A 25,219-nucleotide genomic window follows, 5' to 3' on the forward strand; every position below is an offset into this window, starting at 1 on the left:
TATAAAAATGAGATTATGTCAGATATCAACCTATGGGTGTTTCCAGGTTTTACAAAGCCTAAAGGAAACCTAGCCTGGAAATCTACTTGAAGGAGAAGAAATAAAATGGCATTGATCATTTTGGAATCTTACAAATTGGCCTTATTGCCTAAGGCGATTACACATGCTTATGACCTCAGGCAGTGCCTTATAATATTTGATGATATCTATGGGCAAATCATTCACAAACCTACTTAATTCATGTTCTGAGACTACTAACTGAAACTTCTTTGAGGTTGTTCCTCCCCACTTCCCAGCTGGTTCTTTTTCTTCTTACAGCAATAGCTAGCTGCTTAGCAGAAAGGCATACAAGCATAGGAGACAGGGTGCAAATCTGCCCACTGCACAAACCTTTGCTATAAGAAAAAGAAAACAGTTGGGTTAATTTGCTGAAACTGAAGTTTGAGGAGTAACAAAGTATGCTCCATTTAGCAAATCTGAAAATTCAATTTCTCGAAAACAAAAAACCATTGACTGAAATCCTGTTGCTTAGCTTTGTGAGGGCGTACTTGAGTAGCCCCCTTGGATCAGTGGGGATTTTGGTAAGGCAATTCCTCTATAAGTTCCATTGAATCAAATGGGCCTATTGTAGTTGTGAATTATTATTATAAACTTGCAACTAGAGTAAGCCCATTTGAATCAAGGAAGCTTACCGAAGACTTCAGTCACTAAATCCCCCTATTCAATGGGGCTATTCTGGTGTGCTAAGCAACAGGATTTTAGCTTTCATTTTGTTGCAAGCTTATATGAATAAATAACACCTGAATAAGCCCTAAAGAATTGAGGATATGAAATTTTAAGAGAAGGTGGTAAAGAAATACTCATTCCACCTAAAGGCTTTCTCTATTTTTTTTTCAGACAAAAATAGCTGGAGCATGTCTAGAATTCTAGACCAAACAAATAAGATTAAATTTTCTACAAATACTTTCCATCATGTGGCTCCAGTATGGCTGCTTCCATAACTGCACAAACTTATCTAAAGGCTGAAAATAAAGACAAGGTGACATGAGGTTGGTACATAGGAATTTTACAATAATTTTCTCAGTTGTCTAGCATGTTTCTCATTTCTCTCCTTCCTCAGTACTTTTGAAGAGCATAGCAAGTTCAGGGGCCAAGTACTGACAGAAAACTTTATAAAATTAAACAGTATACTTCACACTGTCCAATGTCATCATTCAATGAGTTTCATGAACCACTCATGGTCTTGGGAGATCCAACACACTTTTACACACTGCATTAGATTAATGATGATGATGATGATTTTAGAACTGCAGAGCTGGAAGAGACCCTATGGATCATCAAATCCAGCCCCTTTGATTATGTATAAGACATTTTTAACGACACCTTTTTCCTTTCCTGATTATAAGGCACATTCTAGTGATGTAATTTAATGGTATTCCAGATTGTATCTACCTCCTGGGATTCACGGGGCTCCCTCACTGGATATCTTCAAAAATCAATTGAAGACATGGATGTTTCGGCAGGCCTTCCCATCAGACAACTCCTGATGTTCTTTTCCTTTCCTTTCTACTGATTTTCTATCTTTCTTAATGTTTTTATTATTTTGTTGCTTTGTATATGTATATATTTTTATTATTCTTTGTCTGTTAGCCGCCTAGAGTGGTCCTTAGTTGACCAGATAGGCGGGATATAAATAAAATAAATACATAAATAAATAAATTATTTTAAAAGTGGAGAATATCTTTATTAATTTCCTTTCAATAAACCACTGAGCAATAGTAAATTATTTCAGTTCCATTGGTTGATGTTGATATGAACAGTGCTCATTCATGACATGATTATTTGACCCTTCCCAATCTGAGATCGCTGAACTTTAGAAAAGAGATCGTGAGACAAGACGATAATATTATTATACTTCATTGAAACAGGGGGAAAAATCTGTTTCCATGTTTCAGTTACTTCATCATCCTTCCTCAAAACTTTGCACACCTTTTCCTGAAGCTTCCAAAGTGGGAAAGGTTTATTTGATCTATATAGTAAATGCATATTTTGTCATCCCTTTTGACAAAAACAAGCAAATGATATATACTAGATTATCCACAATATTAAAATTTGAAGTCACAGTAAACTTTGTTATTCCTTCTCATCACTTAAAAAAAGTCACTAAGGTTCTACTGAATTGAACTCCTGGACCAAGGATGCAGTATAAAAAGTTGAACTTTCAAGTCTTTGTCAAGTGGTATGCATGATTTTCTTGCACAAATATAAGCTGGATTTCTACAATAGGGATGTCTGTATTATTACGCTGGTAGAGTGTTACATTCTGTGTATGCCCAAGAATGTGTAACCTGTAGTGGAAAAACTATTTTCAGGCATTTTAACATCTTCAACATTAACAGAGGTTTGTATACTTCTCATGAGAATAATTCTGTTTTTTTTTTTTTCCTTTACTAAGGGCTTAAGCAGTGCATTGATTTTTGACCAGGTTCATCGGTCTTTCAACATTATGCAACAAGATTTTCAATTTGTGCAGTACACTATCTAATATAGAGAGAATTATGTCCCACAATAAAAACAAATAAGCTTATTAATTAAACAAGCAACCAGAGAGACAGAATTAATAACTAAAATTTAAAAAAAACCATCCACACTGGAAATAGACATAAGGAGGGAGAAAAATTCTATCATCCCTTCCATAACAATCCAAAGAGGAAAGAATCAACCATTCAGGTCATGATTAGTGTGATCACAAGCAACACAAAGGGGGAATCCAGAAGACAGAGATCATTTATCTACTTTACATCACATCTGACGTTATATAGCCCAGCTAACATATTACCATGTGTTCAGATTTATTGCATAGTCATGGCGGTAACATACCTATAAACAAGAACAAGGCAGAATGCTAATAAAGCAGCAGATACCTCATCTAAACTTCAGACACCACCTGTCTTCTCTATGAAAGCTGCCTCCACCAATTGTTACACCAAAGCCCCCAAAACCTTGGAACTAAATAACTGAGTAGGTGCATTCTGCAGAATTTGCATTCAGACCTAAACTCATTGCTCCAAATATTTTAAGGGTGGTCTGAATATGTTTACTGATATGCTTTGGGGAGGGGGAACAAACCTCCAAAATCCAGTTTCTCTAACTGAACAATGTAAGCCTCATGTATTACAGGTGCACTAAACAAAAAAGGCAACCAACTGTCTTGACTCAGGGTCACAAATGTAGTGAAAGGAATAGCATGGAAGTCCACAGAGCTTACAGTATGCACAACAAACAAAGAGACAAGGTTTTCTCATTTCCATTTGCAAAGGTAATGTCTTTAAATATGAATAAGTTGCTCATAGCCAAATTTTTAACAACAGCAGCCCTATGGTATCCATCAGTGTTTGCAGTTCTACGCTTGCTAAAAATAGACACATTGTCTCTGGACTCCCTCCCCCCCCCACCCCGTTCTTCATCTGCAATAAAAGAGGATGTGTTTCCCTTTTCTTTGCAAATTGTTTCATTGAAAAAAAACCTAGCTTCAGACACTGGAAGAGAATCTTTCTCTTTTTTCAAGGAACCTGTATTTCTCAGAAACATTTTTATTGTATTGCTGATCTATTGTTATTAAATAACATGACATGATGTCACACCCTTTAGAGTCTGTTCTGTCATTAACTTCAGAAGATTCAGACTACCCTATGGTTCCTTCACATATCACCATTGTATCACAGTCCAGCAGAGGGGACATAACAAAAGGCAAGAAGCATGTGATTTGGTCTTCACATGACCACTGTTCCAGTCTTATCAGAGCAGCACAGTAAAAGTGTAGGCTTCAACACCACTCATAGGCACATAATCAGAAAGTGGCCTTGATCAATTCAAAGCCCATGCAAATGTCATGCCCTGTCCTACAACAATATGAATTCCATGACAGAGTCCACTGCCAGATTAGCACAATTAAACTGGCTCCACAGAATTGCTGTCCCCAAGCCTGTATCATCTGATTAGAAAAGGAACTGAGTAGGCCCTTAATGTGTCAAGCAGTCAAAATATAAGTTGTGGAACAACTCTCCACTGATTAAATTTTAAAATATAACTTATTGATGGTTTCACCCTATACTCGCCATCATTTTATGCTCCCTTTTCTCATTCATCAACACTGATACTATTTCAGAGAAGCAAAAAATCTATGACAGTAGCTGTAGGGAAGGAACACACCTTTCTGTGTGCTGCTAAAATTAAAGTACTCCTCTCTACATAACATTGTACCATGTAGCTACCTAGCAATCACCTGTCACCTGAAGTTGGCACTGGGAAGCATACTATCTTAAATGCAGAACTTGATTTAGTGCAATCAGTTTAGCACTGCGATAACAAATTTAATCAAGCGGGGGCATGGCAAAATGGATGAAAATGTAATGACCTACATCTTTAACAACCCCCATCCAATAGCTGTGTGAATGAGGTCAAGACTGCAGTGTACATCTGCATGTTATGCATAGAAATATATAAAGTACATTACTGTATAAATTTGTTAATTGCACTGTATAAAATAAATCTATTTAAGTGTCCCATGTTTCTTCTCAGGGCGTCAAAGCAATGTGCAAAGGCTTGCAAGGTTGACTCCCATCCACTTTTAATGCAAACTAAAAATAATAATAAGTTGGGGCCTATTTAATCATCTGGCTTTTTAGTTGGAAAGCAACAGATCTGAAACCGATTAACATTTGCAGTGTAGATGTATGTACAAAGTAGACCAGACACTTTCCCTTTGCTGCTCTTAACGTAAGCCTTAGGGAGTATGCTAAAACAGAGAAGAAGATATACACAGTGCTGCTTCATTGCCCTTTTGGCAGTGCAGCATAGGGCTGCTTGACCTAAATGCTTGATCTTCTCTGCTCAGCCCTGTTTGGAAATCACTAGAACAACTGCTGAAAAGAAAAAAATATACTACTCACTGATCCTTCCCCCAGAAGTTTTTTGTTTTGTTTTATTTTGCTTTCCTTTAATGATGAAAAACATCACCCCATAACATGACCCCCTCTATTTTTTAAAATTTATCTTAAATGTTCAATTAAAACCATATAAAACAGAAATATATATTTTTTTAAAAAAAACCCTGTGAATAAACAATTTTGTAAACCGCAAGTACTTTTGAATTTGGTAGCCTGAAATTGGTAGACACTGAAAAAGATAAGCACATGGTGAAGTGTTTCTTCTAGAAAATAAAACGCAGTTGTTAACATTAAATAAGCATACGTTGTCATGGTGGGTGACAGACATTGGACACTGGCAGTCTATTGTTCTTTTGACCTATCTGGAGAATTATGTTTATTAACGATAGCAGAAAATCCTTGTACAATATTGGGCTTAAGGCCCACACAGTGATAACCTACAGCAAGTAATTTGACTAGTAATGAATGGCTGCTGTAGAATGAAATACCTTGCATCCTATAGGTCATATCTGTAAAATTCAGAAAACTGATCTTTGCCAGGGAATTGGTATTGTCAGCAGAGGGAGAATGGACGGGAAATGGAGCTTTACACTCACTTCTTCACTGTATGTCATTATGCACTAACATGACAAAATAATAGTTTCAAAATATTTGTAAATCTATTTATTTATCTGAAAAGCAACTGTGCTTATGCCAAAGAAAAAAGGGGCAGTGAACGTATGCTGCAAGTCTAAAGGCAAGTTCTCTTGTACATGTCTTGGAAACTGATTCCTGATGCCAATGCAAAAGGACAGATTCTGCCTTTGTACAGTTGTTGGAGTCCTTTCACACAACTCTCTCAGCCACTAAGCAAGCATACATTTTCAGTCTCTGATACTGTCAGCAAAATTTGCAACTGTGTGATTCATTTCTCTAGTTTATTAACGAATATGTTTTTTTTTTAAAAAAACCACACTTATACACCATGGATTCTTAAAAAGCTTCATAGTACATCTCTCATTTCAGTAACTGACTGTTTCTGCAGATCCACTGCTTTTCAGCCTTTAACCATTTGCTGAGGTAAAACTGGCAGTCCTTTTATGTCATGGCTGCTTAACTTGTTTTTCAAGGAGGTTGTTAAAGCGACTTTGAAAGGCCTTTTTTGGATGTCCACCTGAATTGTATCTATATCTATATCTCAAAAAGAGTTCTGGAGTCCTGAAACCTCACTTTGTTTCTAATGTTGTGGTGATCTAATAAAGTCACTACCCAACACAATTCCATTTCTCTATATTGATCACATGGCTTATTCATTCATTCATTCATTCATTCATTCATTCATTCATTCATTCATTCATTTTCATATTTAGTGGTGCCCTTAAAGAAATTAATGCATGCATAGGTGTTATGTTTCCATGTTTCTGATAAAAGAGGGTGGTCCAAATAAAACATTATAACTTTTGAATGGGTTCCTATTCATATTTGGGCCATATTTGGCAAACTAGCTGTGGACAGTATGGGCTTCTTCTGTGCTAAATCTGGAGGAAATTGGATAAGTACTTTTAAAGATTGATTTTGTGTTTTTTTTAAAAAAACATTCCTACTCCCCTTTCTTTGTTCATGCAGTTTACAGGAGACAATTCCTGCTAAAGCTTTTCTTTATTTGAATTTGATCTGCCCTGTTATTGAAAAAAAAATACAGGACCTTGAAAATGCTTTTTTTACATAGCCCTTAACGGTTTAGGGCCTCAATACCTGGCAAAGCACCTTCTTCCACCCAGTTCTACCTGTATCACCCACGCCAGTCAGGCTGGGCAGCTGAGGGGCCTAACGTCAAGAGAGGCCTGGTGGAAAAAAGTTAGAAACAGGGCCTTCTCAGGAGTGGCCCCTCACCCATGGAACAACTTACCTGTAGAGATCTGCCTGGCTCTCTCGCTGAGGGCTTTCAAGACTAACTTGAAGATATGGCTATACAGTCCACCATATACAGCCTTCCCTATAGCCATTACCTAGCCTATCTCTGCTTTTCTTTTCTTTTCTCTCCTTCTTTTTCTTCTTTTTTCCTTTCCCATTTTGGACTAATCTGGATTTTATCTTAATTTATTTTTATATTATATGCAAACTGCCCAGAGTAGACAGGTTCTAAATGGGTGGTATATAAATCTAATAAATAGATAGATAGATAGATAGATAGATAGATAGATAGATAGATAGATAGATAGATAGATAGATAGATAGATAGATAGATAGATAGATAGATAGATAGATAGATAGATAGATAGATAGATAGATAGATAGATAGATAGATAGATAGATAGATAGATAGATAGATAGATAGATAGATAGATAGATAGATTTTTCATAATGCTGTGCATGTTTGCAACATATTCCATAGCTTTTGTTCACAAATCTTGCCAGTATTTCAAGAAATCAACACATCCCACTGAAGTGAATGGGACTTCACTTTTGGGCAAGATGGTAGGTTAGGATATCAGCCTTACCACAGGAACACACACAAAGCAGACATAGTTTGGGGATGAAGGGAAGGAGGGAGGGCATAATACAAAGAGAATGATGAAACAAAGAAAAAGAAAAAAAGAAAGAGAGATTACAAGGAGACGGGGGGGCTACAAAGAGGCAAAAAGAGAGAGAAAAGGATAGAGTGAAATAAAGTGAAATAGAGTAAGGAAACACAGAAATACATGAGTATTAAGTATTCCGTGACCCTTACTTCTACTAATACATCATTAACTGAATGGATCATTGACTGAATGGGGACAATAAGAGAGATTGCAGCTTCTGGGTCTCTTTGCCCTTAAAGGGCCAGGCACTCTTTGAGAAAGAGTTTTAAGTGTCTTCTGAAAAGCCAGCTGGATCTCCAGCTTGACAGTTGTATTAGATAGGGTGCTTGACAGTGGCAGTGAGGGGTTTGTTATCTGTCTACACTCCTGGAATATAGTGAGAGGAGCAGAAGCACACACATGTTCTCAATCATTCTCTCTCAGTCTGACCAACATATAGAGTTGTTGTGAAGAAAAAGTGTAAAGTCAGGGCTACATACAGTTATGGCCAAAAATATTGGCACTCTTGCAATTCTGTCAGAAAATGCAACCCTTCTCTCAGAAAATTGTTGCAGCTGCAAATGTGTTTATACTCACATTTTCATTTCTTTGGTTTGAGTTGGAACAACACAAAAAAAGAGAAAAGAGAAGTCAAATCTGACACAGTCCCACACATAAATCCAAAAATGCACTGGCCAAAATTATTGGCACCCTGTCTAAATTGTAAGAAATCATTGCTTTTCAAGCATGTTTAATTTGTATTTAGACATACCTGTCACAAGTAAGAGGTGTGGGCAATATAGTAATCACCCTTGCAACCAGTTAAGATGGAGAAAAGTTGACTAAACATTTATGTTGTGTGTGACACTGAGCATGGAGTAAAGAATGAAGTGTAAAGAGTTGTCTGTGGATTTGAGAGAAAAAATGTGGAAAAACATCGACACTCTCAAGGCTACAAGTCCATTTCCAGAGATCTTAATGTTCCTGTGTCCATTGTGCGCAATATCATCAAAAGTTTTACAGCCCATGGCATTGTAGCTAACCTCCTTAGACATGGACGGAACAGCAAAATTACTGAAAAATTACAACAAAGGGTTGTTTGAATAGTGGATACAGAACCCAGATTAACTTCCAAACAAATTCAAGCTGATCTGCTGACACAGGGTACAACAGTGTCAGCTTGCAGTATAAAATTGTGTAAAATTGTCACCATCTGAATGAAAAGGGACGCTATGGAAGGAGACCCAGGAGAACACCAGTGCTGACACAAAGGCATAAAAAAGCAAGACTGGAGTATGCCAAAACTTCTGTGACAAAACCACAATCCTTCTGGGAGAACATACTGTGGTCAGATGAGACAAAAGTAGAGCTTTTTGGTCAAGGACATCATGGCACTGTTTACAGAAAAAGAAATGAGGCATTCAAGGAAGATAACACAGTTTCTACAGTCAAACATGGTGGAGGTTCAAAGATGTTTTGGGGTTGCTTTGCTGCTTCTGGCACAGGATGCCTTGACTGTGTGAACGGTATCATGAAATCTTATTATTACCAAAGAATTTTGGGGTGCAACATTGTGGCCGGTGTCAGAAAGCTGCATCTCCACCAGATGTCATGGGTCTTCCAGCAGGACAATGACCCGAAGCACACTTCAAAAAGGACTCAGAAATGGTTACAAACAAAGTGATGGACAGTTCTGAAATGGCCAGCAATGAGTCCAGATCTGAATCCCATAGAACACCTGTGGAGAGATCTCCAAACAGCAGTTGGGAGAAGCCATCACTCAAATCTGAAGGCCCTGAAGCAGTTTGCAAAAGAAGAGTGGTCCAGAATTCCTGTAGAGAGGTGTAAGAAATTCATGGTTACAGGAAGCGATTGATTTCAGTTATTTTTTTCCAAAAGGGGTGCTACCAAATATTACGTTAAAGGTGCCAATAATTTTGGCCAGTGCCTTTTTTGGGTTTCTGTGTGGGATTGTATCAGACTTGACTTTTCTTATCTGGTTTGTGTGTGTGTGTGTGTGTTATTCCAATGTACACCAAAGAAATAAACATGTGACTATCAAAACATTTGCAACTGCAACAATTTTCAACCAATATATTGACCCGTAAAGTCCCACTCAAAAAGGGTAACTTTCCAAAGAGGGCAGCATCCTTCATCTGTGAAATTCCCCACATGATTTTAAGTCACTCCAGAAAAGCAGAGTTTAAAATGGCACAGAGTCCCTCACCAATGGAAGAGGGTTTCACAAAGATAGAAATGCATAAGGAAGGGACAAGCTAGTATACTTTCTCTCCTCACATCTTTACTATATCCATTGGTGTAAAGTCTAATGTGTTCCATTTCCACTCAATAGATGAGGAATTGCTGCTAGTATAATTCTTAATAGGAGGGGCAGCTGGTGAGTTTGGGTTCATAGAAATGGTAAAGCCACTGTAGGTTTTAAGCTTGAGTTTTACAGGAGGTATCCCAGGTAGTAACCTTATTTGGGAGGCAGAGTTCAGCACTTTGAATAGCTCCTGCTAAATTCAGACTAAAGCTTGAAGGAGATTTACTGCTCCCCACAAACACAGTCACCGGCCACCTTGTTCAATCAGTATGTTAATATCAAAGGCTGCAATTCTTTGTAGTTCCAAAAAATGAAGAGGAAGGGACTGTTTAACCTAGGTTGCTAACATTGCTATTGTCACTGTGATATATAAATAAATAACCAGAATACATGATGTTAAAACACACTGAATACAGTACTTTTAACAATTTAATCTTTGCATCTGTTTTCCCCACCCATCTACTATTCTTAGTCCTCCACTAAGTATAAAATTGCCAGTTTAGGAGCAATTGTAAACAATAACTGTTCTCCAGCCCAAACAAGAGGGTAAAACATAAGTTCTTAGCACATTTCATGGTTGGCAGATTGCTTGAGCCTTTTAGGAGCTGGGTACCAGGCAGCAATTCAACATACAGTATTGAGACTTCTCTGACATAGAATTACAGTAGTAGTATTTGGAAAGGCTTCACCTGTTCACATTCAGTGTATCAGCCACCTTATTAATACTGTGGCTCTGGACAAGTTCTCTCCCCCCACACACACACACACTTCTTGTTCTTGTAGACCAGAGGTTTCCACATATGACAAAAGTAAGGAAACCAGAAAAGGAGTCATTTGACCTGCCACAATCTTTCTTAAGGTAAGATTTATTGCACAGATTTCAGAACTAGTAAACCAGTAGAGTATAGTATTTTATATGTAAAAAAAAATACTGGGAGGGTCATCATAAATCAGAAGCAGACATGAACCAGAAAGTGGTGCTAAAGATGCACAAGCAGCATTCTGGATACTTCATTGCTGGAAAAGTACTTAGGAAGACTGCAACCATAATCAGGAAAAGAATGAGACTTGAAGGAACTAGAATACATTTTTTAGTGTAAGGACATGTTGTTGGAAACCAAGACCAAGATCACTGGTTCTATGGTATTCCTGAGTACAATACACAGATGTGAAAACTGGATAATGAAGAAAGCTGGCAGGAGAGCAATGAATTTATTTCAAATGTAGTTTTGGAGAAGATGATGGCATTTCAAAAACATAGAAGATATAGTTTTGGAATTAAAATAGAAACATCTGATGGGACTACGGATGGGATGGAATCATGTGTATAGACAGGAAGCCCATATTACAAGTCTATACTGCTCCCTTTTCCCCAGAAATAATGCTAGTAATACACACCTAAAACTGATTTCTAAAGCCATGCTTCCATATGTTTTATCTCCATTTTGTAGGCATTTTGCTGGTTATAGGAATTTTTCTAGCACGTTCTCACTCCATTCATACAAGATTCCTTTGACGTTTATTATGTCCACTTACAAATGAGAATTGAGGCTTAGAGATATTAATCTGTCCAGCACTACCATGAGTTTTCATTATTAATCAAGGGCATGAACCCATCTCTAAAATTCAAGCTTATCTTCTGAACTTGAGTACTTTTTTTATAATTAATTCCAGCCTTAGGCCAGAATAAGCATTCTGATACTTTAAAAGCAGTGGCGTAGTGGTAAAATGCATAATTACGCTCATCAGTACAGGTCCACATAGCACACCCCCAAGGACACTCAAAACATGCACAGAAATGAGCACCCCTCCTTCAAATTCTCAGTGTAGTCCTAACCTGGTCTCACTTCCAAATCTGTTTGCCTGACCTGCCAAACCTGTAAGGATATAATTTATTTTTATTTTTTATTTATTTATTGGATTTATATACTGCCCCATAGCGCTACAAGCACTCTCCGGGCGGTTTACAATTTTAATTATAAAGGCTACACATTGCCCCCCCAGCAAGCTGGGTACTCATTTTACCGACCTCGGAAGGATGGAAGGCTGAGTCAACCTTGAGCCGGCTACCTGGGATTTGAACCCCAGGTCGTGAGCACAGTTTTAGCTGCAGTACAGCGTTTTAACCACTGCGCCACGAGGCTCTTAATGGCCGGCAGATGGTCTTTGGCTCCTTCTGGGTGTAGGCACGATGGTCTGGTGCGGTCCCAGGGGCAGCAATTCAACATACAGTATTGACATGCGTCTACAATCTGTTAAGTCACTGAATGTCTGGGCTGAGGAACAATTACCCTTCCAACATTCATTCTTCAGCCATGCTGTAAAAGATGCAGGGGCTGTGTTATTGATGGCCTTCTGTCTTTTATGGCTGAGGCCAAAACCATGAGAATAAATGTAACCATCTCAGAAATATTATGCCAATATGTCCACTTTTCCCCCTGAAGGAAACTGCTTTTATCTGCAGGCACTTGAATAAGTAATTTATCCAGAGAGGGGGACTTGTTACAATTGGTTATGGACCTGACCAAGTAAATCTGAAGAGGAAGAGGAGCAGGAGCAGCAGCAGCAGCTCCCCCCCCCCCTTTTCTGGAAGGTATTTTGGTACATCAAAATAACTTTGAATATTGCGGGGGGAGAGAATTCTGAAAATATTGACAGATGCCTTCCTGTGGTTATCCCTTGCAGCAATAAAAAAAGCCAGCTAAACAGTGCCATTTCTATCTTATTTCTCTGAATCACCCATTGAAAATTTGTCAGAGTTCATAATGTGGATTAAGGATTTCTTCTTGGTTTCATTTTTTATGCATTAATAAGAAAGCACCGATGAACATATTCTTGACTACAAGCAAAGCCTTTGTGTCTTTACATAGTAAATTTTGTTCTTTCCAGTGCTTTTTTTTAAAAAATGCGTCAACAAAACACAGCTTAGTTGCTATGCAAACACTCAGAGCCATTGCATAGGGATCAGTTCCAGAGTTTGATTTGATTTGAACCAAGCCAAGCAAATAGTGTCTGGATGTGATTTGACAAGGTTTTCCTGCTTGTCTGTTTCTCTCATTTGGAGACAGAGAAGAAGAGCCAAAAGAGCATGTATGCTCAGTTTAGAGACTGCCCTTGGCTCCCTTCGGACACACAAGGCTGCTTTTCAGAAGCACAGATACAGTTGCATTTAGACCTGGTTCTCTTTTAATACTTGGTACCAAAGGAAAAAAGGGAGGGGGGAGAGTAGATTTATTGCGACTGCTGGATGAGGACCTCTTTGTCTCCCTCATTAACTATTACAGGAGATTTGAAGGTAACGGTCACTGCTCTCATCTCCATTTAGAGCAAGAGGGGGGGGGAAGAGAGGGGGGAAATGGAAACAATTTGCAAATCTATGAACAGGTCTTTACAGGTGTGTTATATTAGTATATTTATGAGCCCCCTGAGACAGGCATAACTGAGATATCTGATAACTTCTTAATGTGTAATTACATACCACTGGAGTATAATTGATTAATTGAAGAGAGAATATAGGCAAATGTTGGGCCATAACTTCTATTGTTCATTATGTGTCCTTGATTCTTTTTAATAACTTAAATGAAATACTGAAAGGCAATTAAATTAAAACCGGTATTCATTAAATTTTAAAGCAATTAGTAGAACATAAAATGTGCAAGGCTTCCTTCTTTTCATACAGAAATAAAATAATCCAAAATGTCACGGTTTGGGGAAAAAAGACTTTCGTGAAAGCAGTAATTGGTTACAATCCTATGGAAAGTTAAGTGCAGTTGATGTCAGTGTGTTCCGGCATGCATAAATCTATGCTGGATAGTTAACCCTAAGTGTATGGGCATACTTTTAACTGTCAGGCAGGATGAAGGGCTTATTTTTAGAGGGTACAGACAGGTATTTTAATTTGTAGTGCAAGATTAAGTGGGAAAGTATATTCGCCTGTGGATCCCTGTTTTTAATAAGGATCATATGGGATCATATCTATGTGCCCACCATCAAGTATATAGAAATATGTATCATGGTGCCACTTGATTCCATCCTGCTTTTTAAGATAGTTTCTGCTTTGTTAGAGCACAAATGTTTATGAATTGTTTGGTTAATTAACTGGAGCAACATTTGAATTGTAGGCCTGAGCTTACATGTGGCCCACTAAGGCTGGGGTGTTTTTTGGGGGGGGGGGCGTCCTCGTTCTACCTCACAAAAAAGGCTGAATTGCAGCTCCTGGAAGCCTCCAGAAGAAGCTATTCATGTTTTAAATACCTGGCAGGGCCCTCCTGCACCATACAGCACCTTCAAATACCAATCCTCACAACATCTAAGTCAGTATTAAGGCACATTTCATTTGGTTCTGTGCAAGCCTCAGACCCACAAATGTTACCCGGCTCAATTCTGATATTCTGCATTCTGGCCCACTTCCTTATACTCCTTTCAGCGAAAGATCAGATTGCTAAATTACTATCTCCCATTTGGGCTAATCCTTGCATGATCCAAAATGATCAAATGTGGGTTCATAACTGTATTTGGTTGTATTCATTATGCATATTCCAGTATTTGCATTGTAATAATCAACTTTCCTGCTTCATAGTACACGGCTCACTGCCAGAATACCAGGGAGCTCCCATACTTGTACCATGGGCTATAGGCATTTTGGAGAGTTTCTATTAAAAGCCCAAATCATCTTCTGAGTCCAAGCAGAGACCTGGGCCTCAGGTGGACCCCTTGTCTAACCTAAAGGAAATCTCCAAAAGATCTCAAGGGGGGATTTAAGTTCTGTCTATGTACAAGGATGGATAATTAAGTCTGGTCTTCCATCTTCATACGTTACACCAGCCTGAAGGTCTAAATGATAATATTCTTACTGTATCACAGACTCATTTCTGGCTTCATTATGGTTTGCAATTATCCCTGTGTACAGAAAATAACATCTAGTTATGTGCCCTGTTACATGTGTTGGGCCAGGCATTAACTGAGAGACCCCCATGACTAACATGGAGACCATAAAACCTGATTTGCTCCCAATAAAGTTTGTCAAGAGCACCACTGTTTAATTCCAATGAATGATGAGTATATGACACAAATCTTGTCTGAGTTTCCTTATACTAGGTACTGAAATTCAGAGCTGATCAAAAACTTAGCATCCATGCGGACTACGGCTATCCTTGCCTTCTAGAATTATGTCAAGAAGCATTGTGGATCTATTTAGATTAACCTCTCTGTCAACCAGTTACATTTTGCTGACATAAATGAGATTACCATGCTGTTTTGTAATGTGATAGGAGATATAGACCTTTCGCCACTGATCAGCCTGACATTAAGCAGTATCACCCATGGACTAGAGCAGTAGTTCCCAATGATGGGTAACCCAGGTGCTCTTGGACTTAAACTCCCAGAAACACTGGGCAGCACAGCTGGTGATGAAGGCTTCTCAGAATTACAGTCCAAGACCACCTGGGTTACCCATCATTGGGAACTACTGGACTAGACAGAACTGCAGGCAAGCTCCCAATATTAACTGGGTTTGGGAAGTAAGGTGGAAGGGCGAACCATCCACAGATTTCTCAACTGCCTTCCCTGTGGGGCCTTGCTTTAAATTCTTAAAACCATTACATTCTCTGCTATATGTGATATCTATAATGTACTTGTACTCTTTATTTTCTATACACAAAACAGGCTTCTGTGAGCTCCAGAAATATCAGGAATAACAAAATATAACTTTAAAGTACACACACATATATCCGTAATGCTTTATCTAATTCAACTTCAAGGATTTAACAATTAACCATACTGGAATCAAGTTCAGCAGGAATTCAGCTTCATCATAGTGTCCTAATCTCTCTGCCCTTGGCTTAGAAGGGAAACCTAAAAGGATTGATCTCCTATGGTGTTCCCCTTTTCGAGGTAACGTTAAAGTGGTGCTTTCTTTATACCAGCTTCAAATCTGGTTAGGAAAGTCCAAATAGGAATGCATTAATGGGTGAAGGTACTCTGAGAAATTGGCTGGCTGCCATATAGCTCTTTTCCACAGCACACTGGGAGTCACAAAACCATCTAGTACAAAATTGCACACACAATTCATGCGCATTGGGTTTGCAACAAAATTTTGCATGTGGAGTATTCCTGTTCAGAATGTCATTCTACTCCCCTTTCTTCCAGTTTTCTGGTTTGTTTTATTATAATAAAACTACAAATAGCACTGAGCATGTTCAGCCCTCTTGACTATTTTGAGACCTTCCCACATATTTATTTATTTATTTATTGGACTTATATACCGCCCCATAGCACTACAAACATTTGTATCCCCATACATTTAAATATTTCTCATTACCAAATCAACAGTGCTCTTAGTGTGACCATCAGAAATAGGAGGATACAAAGCAACACATGCGCATACACAGGCCTTCTCTACCCTTGTGGTCTCCAGATGTTTTGACTACAACTCCTATTGCTCCTGAACACCCAGCATGCCCAGATGGAACCTATATAGACTATTGTGGCCTCTCCTCTTCTAGTCAAGTTTAGGATTATATCAAGAGCCTTTGTTGCAGATCTTTTGACATAGATCTTCATCTTCTGGGCGTCATTTTATTCCAGTCATAGATTCTGCTCACCTAACATGCCATCCCTTGCTTGACAGTAATAGCATTTGGGGATGGCCACCTTGGCTTCTTTTAAGGAGAAAGGTGGGGTCAAAATATTTTAAATAAATAAATTTAAATAAATGTTTAGTCTTCCCAAATCTGGGGAGGTCAAATTTAAGAAGAAAAAAACAGCTACAGGAGGGGATGCTGATGCCTCTCCTTCCTGGATAGAATCGTCCTAACTCTGGTTTAGGCCACCTGTGGATTTACTTCCCAGTAAGAAAATAAGTGAGCAGCACACTACAAATTTAACACGTCCCAGATCCATCTCCTGAGGCTAGCTTGTGGGTCTTTTCACTGAATTCTACCTCATTTTACAGGAAATATTCACTCCTATCACACACACACACACACCTCATTGTATAAGAGCATGCCAAAACATAGCTGGCTTGTAAGTGGGGAAGCAACCTATTCAGGCCATGAGCTACCCCCAACCCAAACTAGGGTCATGAGTAGAAATAGGAGGCCACTTCATATATATTGGGAGACCACCAAATACTCCAGGGCAGAATGAGTGATTTCAAGTGGAAAGGGGATAGATCAGAACCTTTCCTCACTCTACTGCCCTTTTGTTTCCCTCAGGACCCTTCCCCTCAGCAGTTTGTCCTAGCCAGCATACAAGATCATAAATGAACGTGTGGGAGGAAAATTATTGAAGAAGGAACTTTAGGGAGCAAGGGGTTGAAAAGGCCAGTTCTCAGCTCTCTAGTAATTTCCCAACAGAAACTTCCCTTACCATATCAGAGTAACAGATTAGGGCTCAGGAAGTCTAAGTTCAAATCTCTGCTCAGCCATGGAAACTCACTGGGGACGTGGAACTAGTAAAGCAATTCCGCAAATATCTCACTTACCTTGAAAGCCCTACTAGGGTTGTTAAACGTTGTTTATGGATTGACAGCACTTAATGATAATAAAGCCACCAATATGTACCAGAAATATCTGCGCATTCAACCAAAACAGTACATTTCAAGCAACCCAAGACTAGCAAAATATATAGCAATCAGCATGATGCTTTTATCATACCAATCATTATGTCCATTTTTCTTCTTATGCTTCCAAATTATGGTGACCCTAACAGTGCTTTTGAGATATAGATATAGATATAGATATAGACATAGATACTGTATAGATGAAAATGAGAAGTTCAAGCAGAGATATCCACCCTTGGTCTCTAACACTCTGCCCCCTATACCCCAGAGGCTCTCACATGTCCATTTTTAATAACTTTACTAATTTTAAAAAGGCAACAGGGAAGATTTTTTTTTTGTGATTTCAACACCAAACTGTCCTTTAAAAATAGATCTCACAATACCAAAGCTCTGTTCTTATTTTTAAAATTACTCTGATCCCACTCAGCTCTTAAACTGATCACTGTCATTTTCAGTCATTAAAATGTGTGAAGTGAAGTATATGAAATCACAAACCTCTGTTTACTTTTGAATTGCTAATGTATAGATATTAGATGTCTGTAATTCTAGTAGTAATAGTAGACTTAATTTTAAGTCTACTATTTATTCATTACTGAAAACATAAATAACACTTGCCTCCTATTCTTACATTACTCTGATCTTCCTGTTATCATCATCCCTCTTCCCTCCATGGCCTGTGCCCTGAGCTACATTTTTGCGGCATTTTTAAGCTTCCAGAGCAATGGCAGAACATGCCTTTGCTTTTTCAGGTGGTCCTGAGGAATGGTCAGAGATGTGGCTTCCAGCCCTTTTGAAACAAGAACATGGCAAGCTCTGCTGTGCTAACTCTTTCCTTCCAGATTACCTGTCCACCCATTCACTGATTGGCCTTCCAGTGTTCCTTGGGGAGACTTGCAAGATGAGGGAAAGCCTTGCCAGTTCCATTGATTTCCTACAGTTATACAAAAATCACTAGGCAACCAGAGTGGGTGCTCAGAAGCAGTCCTGGAGGGGGAAAGGTTCTGCTTATTGCACTTGCACCAACAGTGAAAGCAGGTGTGTGAATGCATCAGGAAGAGTGAGAGTGAGTCCTCCCTCCTTTTCAACCAATGGTCAGTCCTTCTCTTTCTTCAATTAACTGTCCCTGATCTGCAGCCTAAGCTTCAACTGTTCATCCATACGCTCTTTCTTCAAAAATAGTAATAAGAAAGAAAAGAAAACACCATGCAATCTAATGAGGATTATTCAGGTGACATAGTTTTCCTGAGCCTCCATTAGCCTCAGGACTACTCTGCTAACTTCAAATCATCAAAGTAAATGAATTTGCTAACATAAAAATTAATTATTAATAAAAACTGCTAATAATTAAATTGTTATTTTTTTAAAAAAATCATGGCAAGTTGCTATAAATAACCACCTCCCACTAGTTTAACGACTCTTGAAAAATAACACTTTAAAAGAATAGACACATTAATTGCTGATAAAATTAATGAACTGAAGGTAACAATATACTTTTAATTAACTATTTCCAAATTTTTCTTTCCCCCCACAGAAAGTAATCTGAAAAATGACTTAATTCTTTAAATGTGTGTGCATATGTGTGTGCACATGTGCGCATGCATGCATGCATGCATGCATGCATGCACGCACACGCACACGCACACACACACACACACACACACACACAGAGGCACACATGTAAGTGCACAGGCATGAACAGATTTTGTATGGAATTGGGCTGCTGGGTAGGTGAAAGAAAATTGAGAACGTGAAGATGCACAACAACACAAACAATTATTAGGAATTGTATAGAAAGAGGGTCAAAAGAAAGCCAGGGAATGGGCATATTATCAGCAACCAAGCATGTATTCCATTGCAGAAGCAAATGGATGAGTGTAATATCATCAACACGTTCTGTCCTCTCTTGACACACATTCTCATAGCTTTAATACGCTAGTCATTTGATCATTAACCCAACTGATGAATAAATAGCCTGACAATAAGATGAATCGGCACCCAAGCACATGCACATATCCTGTATATCATAGTTTTACACAGGCTCCTCCAGCCCTATTGGCCTGCTTCCCTTCAGCCAGACTGAAATAGAGACCTTATCTTTGCACACTGTATGTACACACATGCTTCCTCTCAACCTATGCTTCCTCTTTAAAATATATAATTTAACTCTGCCTCCAAAAAGCTTCTCCTTCTGAATTTGGAATAAGTGATACCTTTTTATATCTCAACCAAACATTTGGTGGTGAGAAAAAGAGTAAGAGGAGGGAGAGAGATTGAGACCGCAAGCAAGCTAAATTCTCAGTGTTGCATCCATGCAGTATATGAGCCTAACCACTCAGCTGGCCTATTTTTTCTATAAAATATGTGTGTTATGTACTGGTTCCCTATTTATATTATGTGATACTAACCATCAGGAAACCTAATTTTCCAAGTGACTGAATTTACTGGTAATTCACAAGGAAAATTCTGCATCCTCACTGATTCACATATCTTAACCGCCAAGTTTAATATCTAGTTTCCTATGTTGTCTATTAAATGTTATAGCACATAACACATTTTGGATTTATAGTGGGAAATCAATACTGTAAAGTAGTCTCGTAACTGCACAGTGGAATTTCTTTGTGGCTGTTTCCACCAGCCAAAACTGTAATTGTCACGGTTTTCCTAATAAACAGACCTTCCATATGCATGTTAAGTTCAACAGCAGCTTATTCTTTCCTCAATTTGCTATCTAGCTGTTTTTGTTTAAAAGTTGTGAAGTTATGCCTAACATGCCAAAATATATTCTGCTCAGAGATACAAACATTGTAGGGAAGCATATGGTTTGCAACAGAGTAAGGTTATTTGTCTTAGAAATCTGTCCAAGTGCTTAGGAGTTAAGGCTTTTCAATGCACGCCAGTGACCCAGGATATTAACATTCTAACCGTGCACTCTTGTTCTTCTGGGAGCTTGCTAGCAAGCAACTTCCATCACTGCTTGATCCCCTCGATCCATCCTGGCAGCACCCTCAGAGCAGAAACATTTTCCAAACTAAAGAGACTGTACTTGCTGTAGCAATCCGTACTGGAAAATGGCATCTGCACCCTAAAGCTAAGAAAGCACTTTTGAGCCTAAGCTTCCAATTTCCTCTGACAGGCTATTATAAAATTTACTCCACATCACACTAAAAGAACTCCAAGGATTTCCTGAGTCTCATAAGAATAAACAAGTTTCAATTTATCCTTCATTTAAAGCCTTAAACTTTTTTTGCTGCTGCTGCTGTATAAAGAATTACCATCTGTCTCCTACCATTAATGACTGGTTAAGCCTTTCCTGAGAGACAAAACTATTTCTGTTTTTTTTTTTTTTAATTTTCTCTCCTTCACTTGCCTAAAAGATTTTTGTCGATAAAGATACACAATTACAAAAAAAAAAAGAGGAAAATATTGTCTTTCCCCCTCAACCCTAGCACTTTTCTAACTCAATATATCATCCATGTATCCGAAGTATACACTGGAAGGGAAATGTCTGCTATGTAACAGGGCAATTCTAATTCAAAGAAGTGCCAATCATAGAAAATCAGGATTACACAGAACCTTCTTCTGCTGGGTGATCACAGATATTTGCCAACAGAGTGATATGGTGGCAGAACCATGCTGCTGGCTAAGGTCTGCTAGCAGAAGAGCCCAAGAAAACCTAGACAAGGGATGAAATGTGGGAGGAGCTGATATACACAAAATCTACACCTCCTCCAGCCCTGGGACACAACCACATTGCCAACAAAAGTTAGGCCATGTGAAGTTAGTCTATATTTCCAAAATCCCTAGGCTAGAAAAGTTTTAGATTCAGCACAGCTTCAGTTGCCCTAGTGGGCAATTAATTTCTATAGGGGGGGGGCACATGAAAAGGTTGAACTGTGTTCGGGGGCTGAACCAACTTTACTTAAAAAATAAAACGAAACAATGATGTTATGATTGTTTTTATTTTAAACTTGTTAATCTTCACAAATACTAAAGAGGTTTTTTGTGGTATGTTAAAGATAAGCAACCGATCAACTTTACACAAAAAACTATAAATGGTTTTGATGTTCAAAACTGTCTGCGGGCTGGACAGGAGCGGCTCACGGGCCGTATGTGGCCCTCAGGCCACACTTGGCCCAGGTCTGCCCTAGTGCCTACCCAGCTGGCCCTTGGCATTTTGACTATTTATTTATTAGATGAAAGATAGCTGATGAAGAGAATTCATCTAACCAATTCTAACCAGCAAAGATAAATACAGTAAATTGAGACAAACTGTTCTGGGCAATCTCCAGATATCCACAACCATATACAGTATCAGTTCTTCAGTCAGGGATCAGAAGGGTTAACTAGGTGCCCCTGAATCTGCCTTTACAAGTGGCTACCACATCCCCCCAAAGCACGGCATTCAGTGGAATGTACATTAAAATATGCAACTAGTCATACATACAGATGTTTCTAATTTATAACTAGAGATATATAATAGAAACACTAATCTATCCCCAAAGACTTATAGAAGAAGCAACAATAGAAACACTCCTTATCTGTTGATTTTTTTTCCTTTTTCCTCAATTAAGCAAAAGGGGAAAGAAAGAACAAATAATGTTTGACAATTTTAAAAAACTATTAGGCTCCTCTACTCGTTATGATAATGTTTGTCTCTTGTGATACTTGACTCATTGTCATTATTTTACTTCAAGAGACACATCATTATACATATAAATTAATTAGTGATTACTTGTATATAAAAACAACCATCATGTATCAAAGGCTCCAAACAAAATTTCCATATGGCCTGACATTACTGAAAACCTATTGATCAAATTTGCACTCTAGAACAACCCAGGAAACATGGCTTGTCATGCATCACAATGTGCTGGTGTACTGTACATGGCTCAGTGGGAGTGAATTAAAAAATGATAGTGCTTTTACCCATAGGTTGCTCATCATGTAGTATGAATATACACTTTCTCTCCCAATCAAGCAGCTAAATCCTGTAAGGTTTGCTCTTGATTTATTTATCTCCCAAAAATAAATGGTGAGGGAAGAAAGCCATGTATGCTGCCTTGGGCTTCCTTAGCGGGACATAAACGTGAATGAATAAATGCATAAAATACTGTGACTGTAAAACTATTCATCAAAGCTGGTCTACAAAGATTCGCAATACAGATGCTTTTTCCTGCGGAATGGGAGTTTGACCAGGTTGCTTTTGCACTGTAGTTATCTGAGATTCTGTTATTTTTGGCCACAATGAAGCTAGCACTGACTAGTTCTAATTTAAGGGGGAAATACAAAAGTCCTAGAAATGACTCCTAATATGTTAACTATGCAATCTCATGCACATTTACTCAGAAGTTAGGTGCCACTGTGTCCAGTGTTCCTCCCAAACTAATAAAGTATTTTTAGGTTTGCATCTCAAAAATATAGATGTCTTTGGAATAAAATTCAGTCATGAATTGACTCAATGGATTGGGTAAGCCACCATTTAGTATTCTCCACCACCTGTAATATGGAGATAATACAAATGTTCCTGTCTCCTATTATTATAATAACATGAGTTAACTTGTTTGAGCCCTTAAGAAATATGTTGCATAAATAACAATTATTATTAATTTACTTTCTTTTAATTCCATTCTTCTAGTGCTGGGGTGATACAGTCCTGCATTTTTAAACAACATGATCTAATAGCTCAAGGATTAAGGAGGAAATAGCAAATTATTTACAAAATTGCACCTACACATTTCACAAATGCTCTCCTGCTTTTCACCTGCCATTCTTTATTTATTCTAAACTATACTCTCTTAAATTAGAAATTTCCTCAATCTTCTCAGGCAATGCCATTGATTAAAAAAAGGAAATATTTCTTATTTTGTTTAAAAATTACAGAGAAGAAAGAAAAATGAAAAGGGAGTAGTAACCACGTGCATGTCAGGATCTTAAACCTCCCTTTAAATAAACAGCAATTCATTTTCTATTTCAATTAAGCAAATAGAAAAGGAAACGCTAGAACTTAAAGTGCTCATTTTACATATTAATCAAAATGATTAGGATCCAAAAGCTTTGTTGAACAGAAATATAACAGGAATTCTATTTGCTGTTAATTTTGTCTAGCTGAAAACGCTAAAATGAACAGCAAATTAACCCTGCCTTGGAACAGATATCTGTTCACAGCTGATATAATCTCACTTATAGCTTGTAAACATTCCATACTCTTTGTCCGTGCTTTGCTAGCTTTTGCCCATGCTCAGCCAAAGAGAACAAGAGAAAATATCTCACAGTATTTTCAATATTCTAGAGAAACAGACGATTTCTAAAGGGAGTACTGCGTGTCAATGCTGCTGGATGTTTTTTTTTTCTCTCTCTCTCTTTCTCCCCCAATGTTGTCTGAAAACAAACCATTAAAATGTAAAAAAGGGAGAGCTGGGGGAGGGAAGTGGTTTTATAATTTCACTCCCTTCTTTTTTCTTTCTCCCATGTGCTTTACTAGTGATCCACGTAATGACTTCCAACAAGACACTTAACATGACCATGGATGGCAGCAGTACTAAGCACACTCACTGGGGAGTAAGCTCTACTGAAAAGGAACTTACTTCTGAGTAAACATGCCCAGGATTGCACTGAAATCCAATTACAGGGCCAGTCAAATTTTATACTAAACTACAAAAGATTTGCAAACAAATTGAGAGCTCAGAACTGTTCAGTTATATCAGAGTTAGCATTTGCAAATGGCACAGGTTATTATTTTAAACTGTCATAATGTTATGTAATCATGAACAAAAGCTTTCCAAACACTGTTTTCACTGTGCTAAAGTAACAATCTAGACTTGTTGTAAGTACGTTATTCTTACAAGTAGTTCGCAGTTATTCTTGAAGGCAAGTCTTGGAGTTTCCTTAGCATAGTGCTGCTGGGGAAAATTTTCAGCATGTCCATCTTCATCTCTAGCCTGAAGGGAAATATAATGGCCTATTTAGGGACTTATAAATAATGGAAGAAAAATATAAGCTTAACGCATAACAGCTCAGTTCATTAAAACAAACGGGAATTTCAAAATACAACAATATTAAGAGGTTTGCATAAATAACGCAGTACACCTTTTAGATACTAGAACATTGAGTGCTCATTATACCATTACTGTTTTGTTCGTTTTTTTAAAAAAACCCATGCAAATAGATTTTGGTGTAAGCGTTAAAAACAACCAAAAGACAAACCCCCAAATGAAGCATTTCAGCTAGCTGTTTTCAGTGTTTAATAGTGCAATCCTATGGATGACTACTTAGAAACAGGTCCCATTAAGTTCAGTGGGTACTTACTCCCAGGTAAATGTGAATAGGATTAGAAGCTTCTTGGTTATTTACTGCATTTTGAAAATTATAATTCATATATGTTATAGTTTTTCTTAAAGCCTGTAAAAATATTCAACTAATACGCTTCAGTTTTTTAAAAAGAAACAAGGTCATTCCTCTAAAAATGGTTTTCATATTCATGATTTATACATTAATGCTATTAAATGGATTTTCCTCTAATTCTTTAAGTAAAGATCTGAAACAAGTGGTCATTAACTAAGGGCAATCAAATATGTTAAAAAAATTTAATTTAAGAAGATGCATTAAAAAGTTATAGGTTATTTTGATCTACACTGTTAATTAAGGGAGCTGAAGTTTAAATGGAGACATTAATGTAATCCATTAGCAACTATACTGCTTGCATGCAGCATTTTTCCTTCTAATCTACAACATATTCTGGTTTAGAGTTAAAGCAACGAGAGAAGTAGGTGAAAGGAGGAGTGTCAGCAGCATGCTCATTACACCGTTCATTTGGATGACACTTGCACTCTGTTCCACTCTCCTC

General features: G+C 38.0%; 1 protein-coding gene across 6 annotated transcripts in view; it reads right to left on the bottom strand.

Moving 5' to 3' along the window:
- SOBP (sine oculis binding protein homolog) overlaps positions 1–25,219 on the bottom strand; it is a 195,977-nt gene that overhangs the window by 53,553 nt on the left and 117,205 nt on the right. For 4 of the 6 annotated variants that reach the window (XM_072998195.2, XM_078385269.1, XM_072998214.2 and 1 more), the window contains one exon: positions 24,219–24,314. The exons of the other annotated variants lie outside the window; for them this stretch is intronic. In XM_072998195.2, coding sequence (XP_072854296.1) covers positions 24,219–24,314 — 96 coding nt within the window. The remainder of the gene's footprint in view (positions 1–24,218; positions 24,315–25,219) is intronic. 6 annotated transcript variants of the gene reach the window in all.

The sequence above is a fragment of the Pogona vitticeps genome, chromosome 1 (genome assembly GCF_051106095.1).
Source record: "Pogona vitticeps strain Pit_001003342236 chromosome 1, PviZW2.1, whole genome shotgun sequence".
Taxonomy (NCBI): Eukaryota; Metazoa; Chordata; class Lepidosauria; order Squamata; family Agamidae; genus Pogona; species Pogona vitticeps.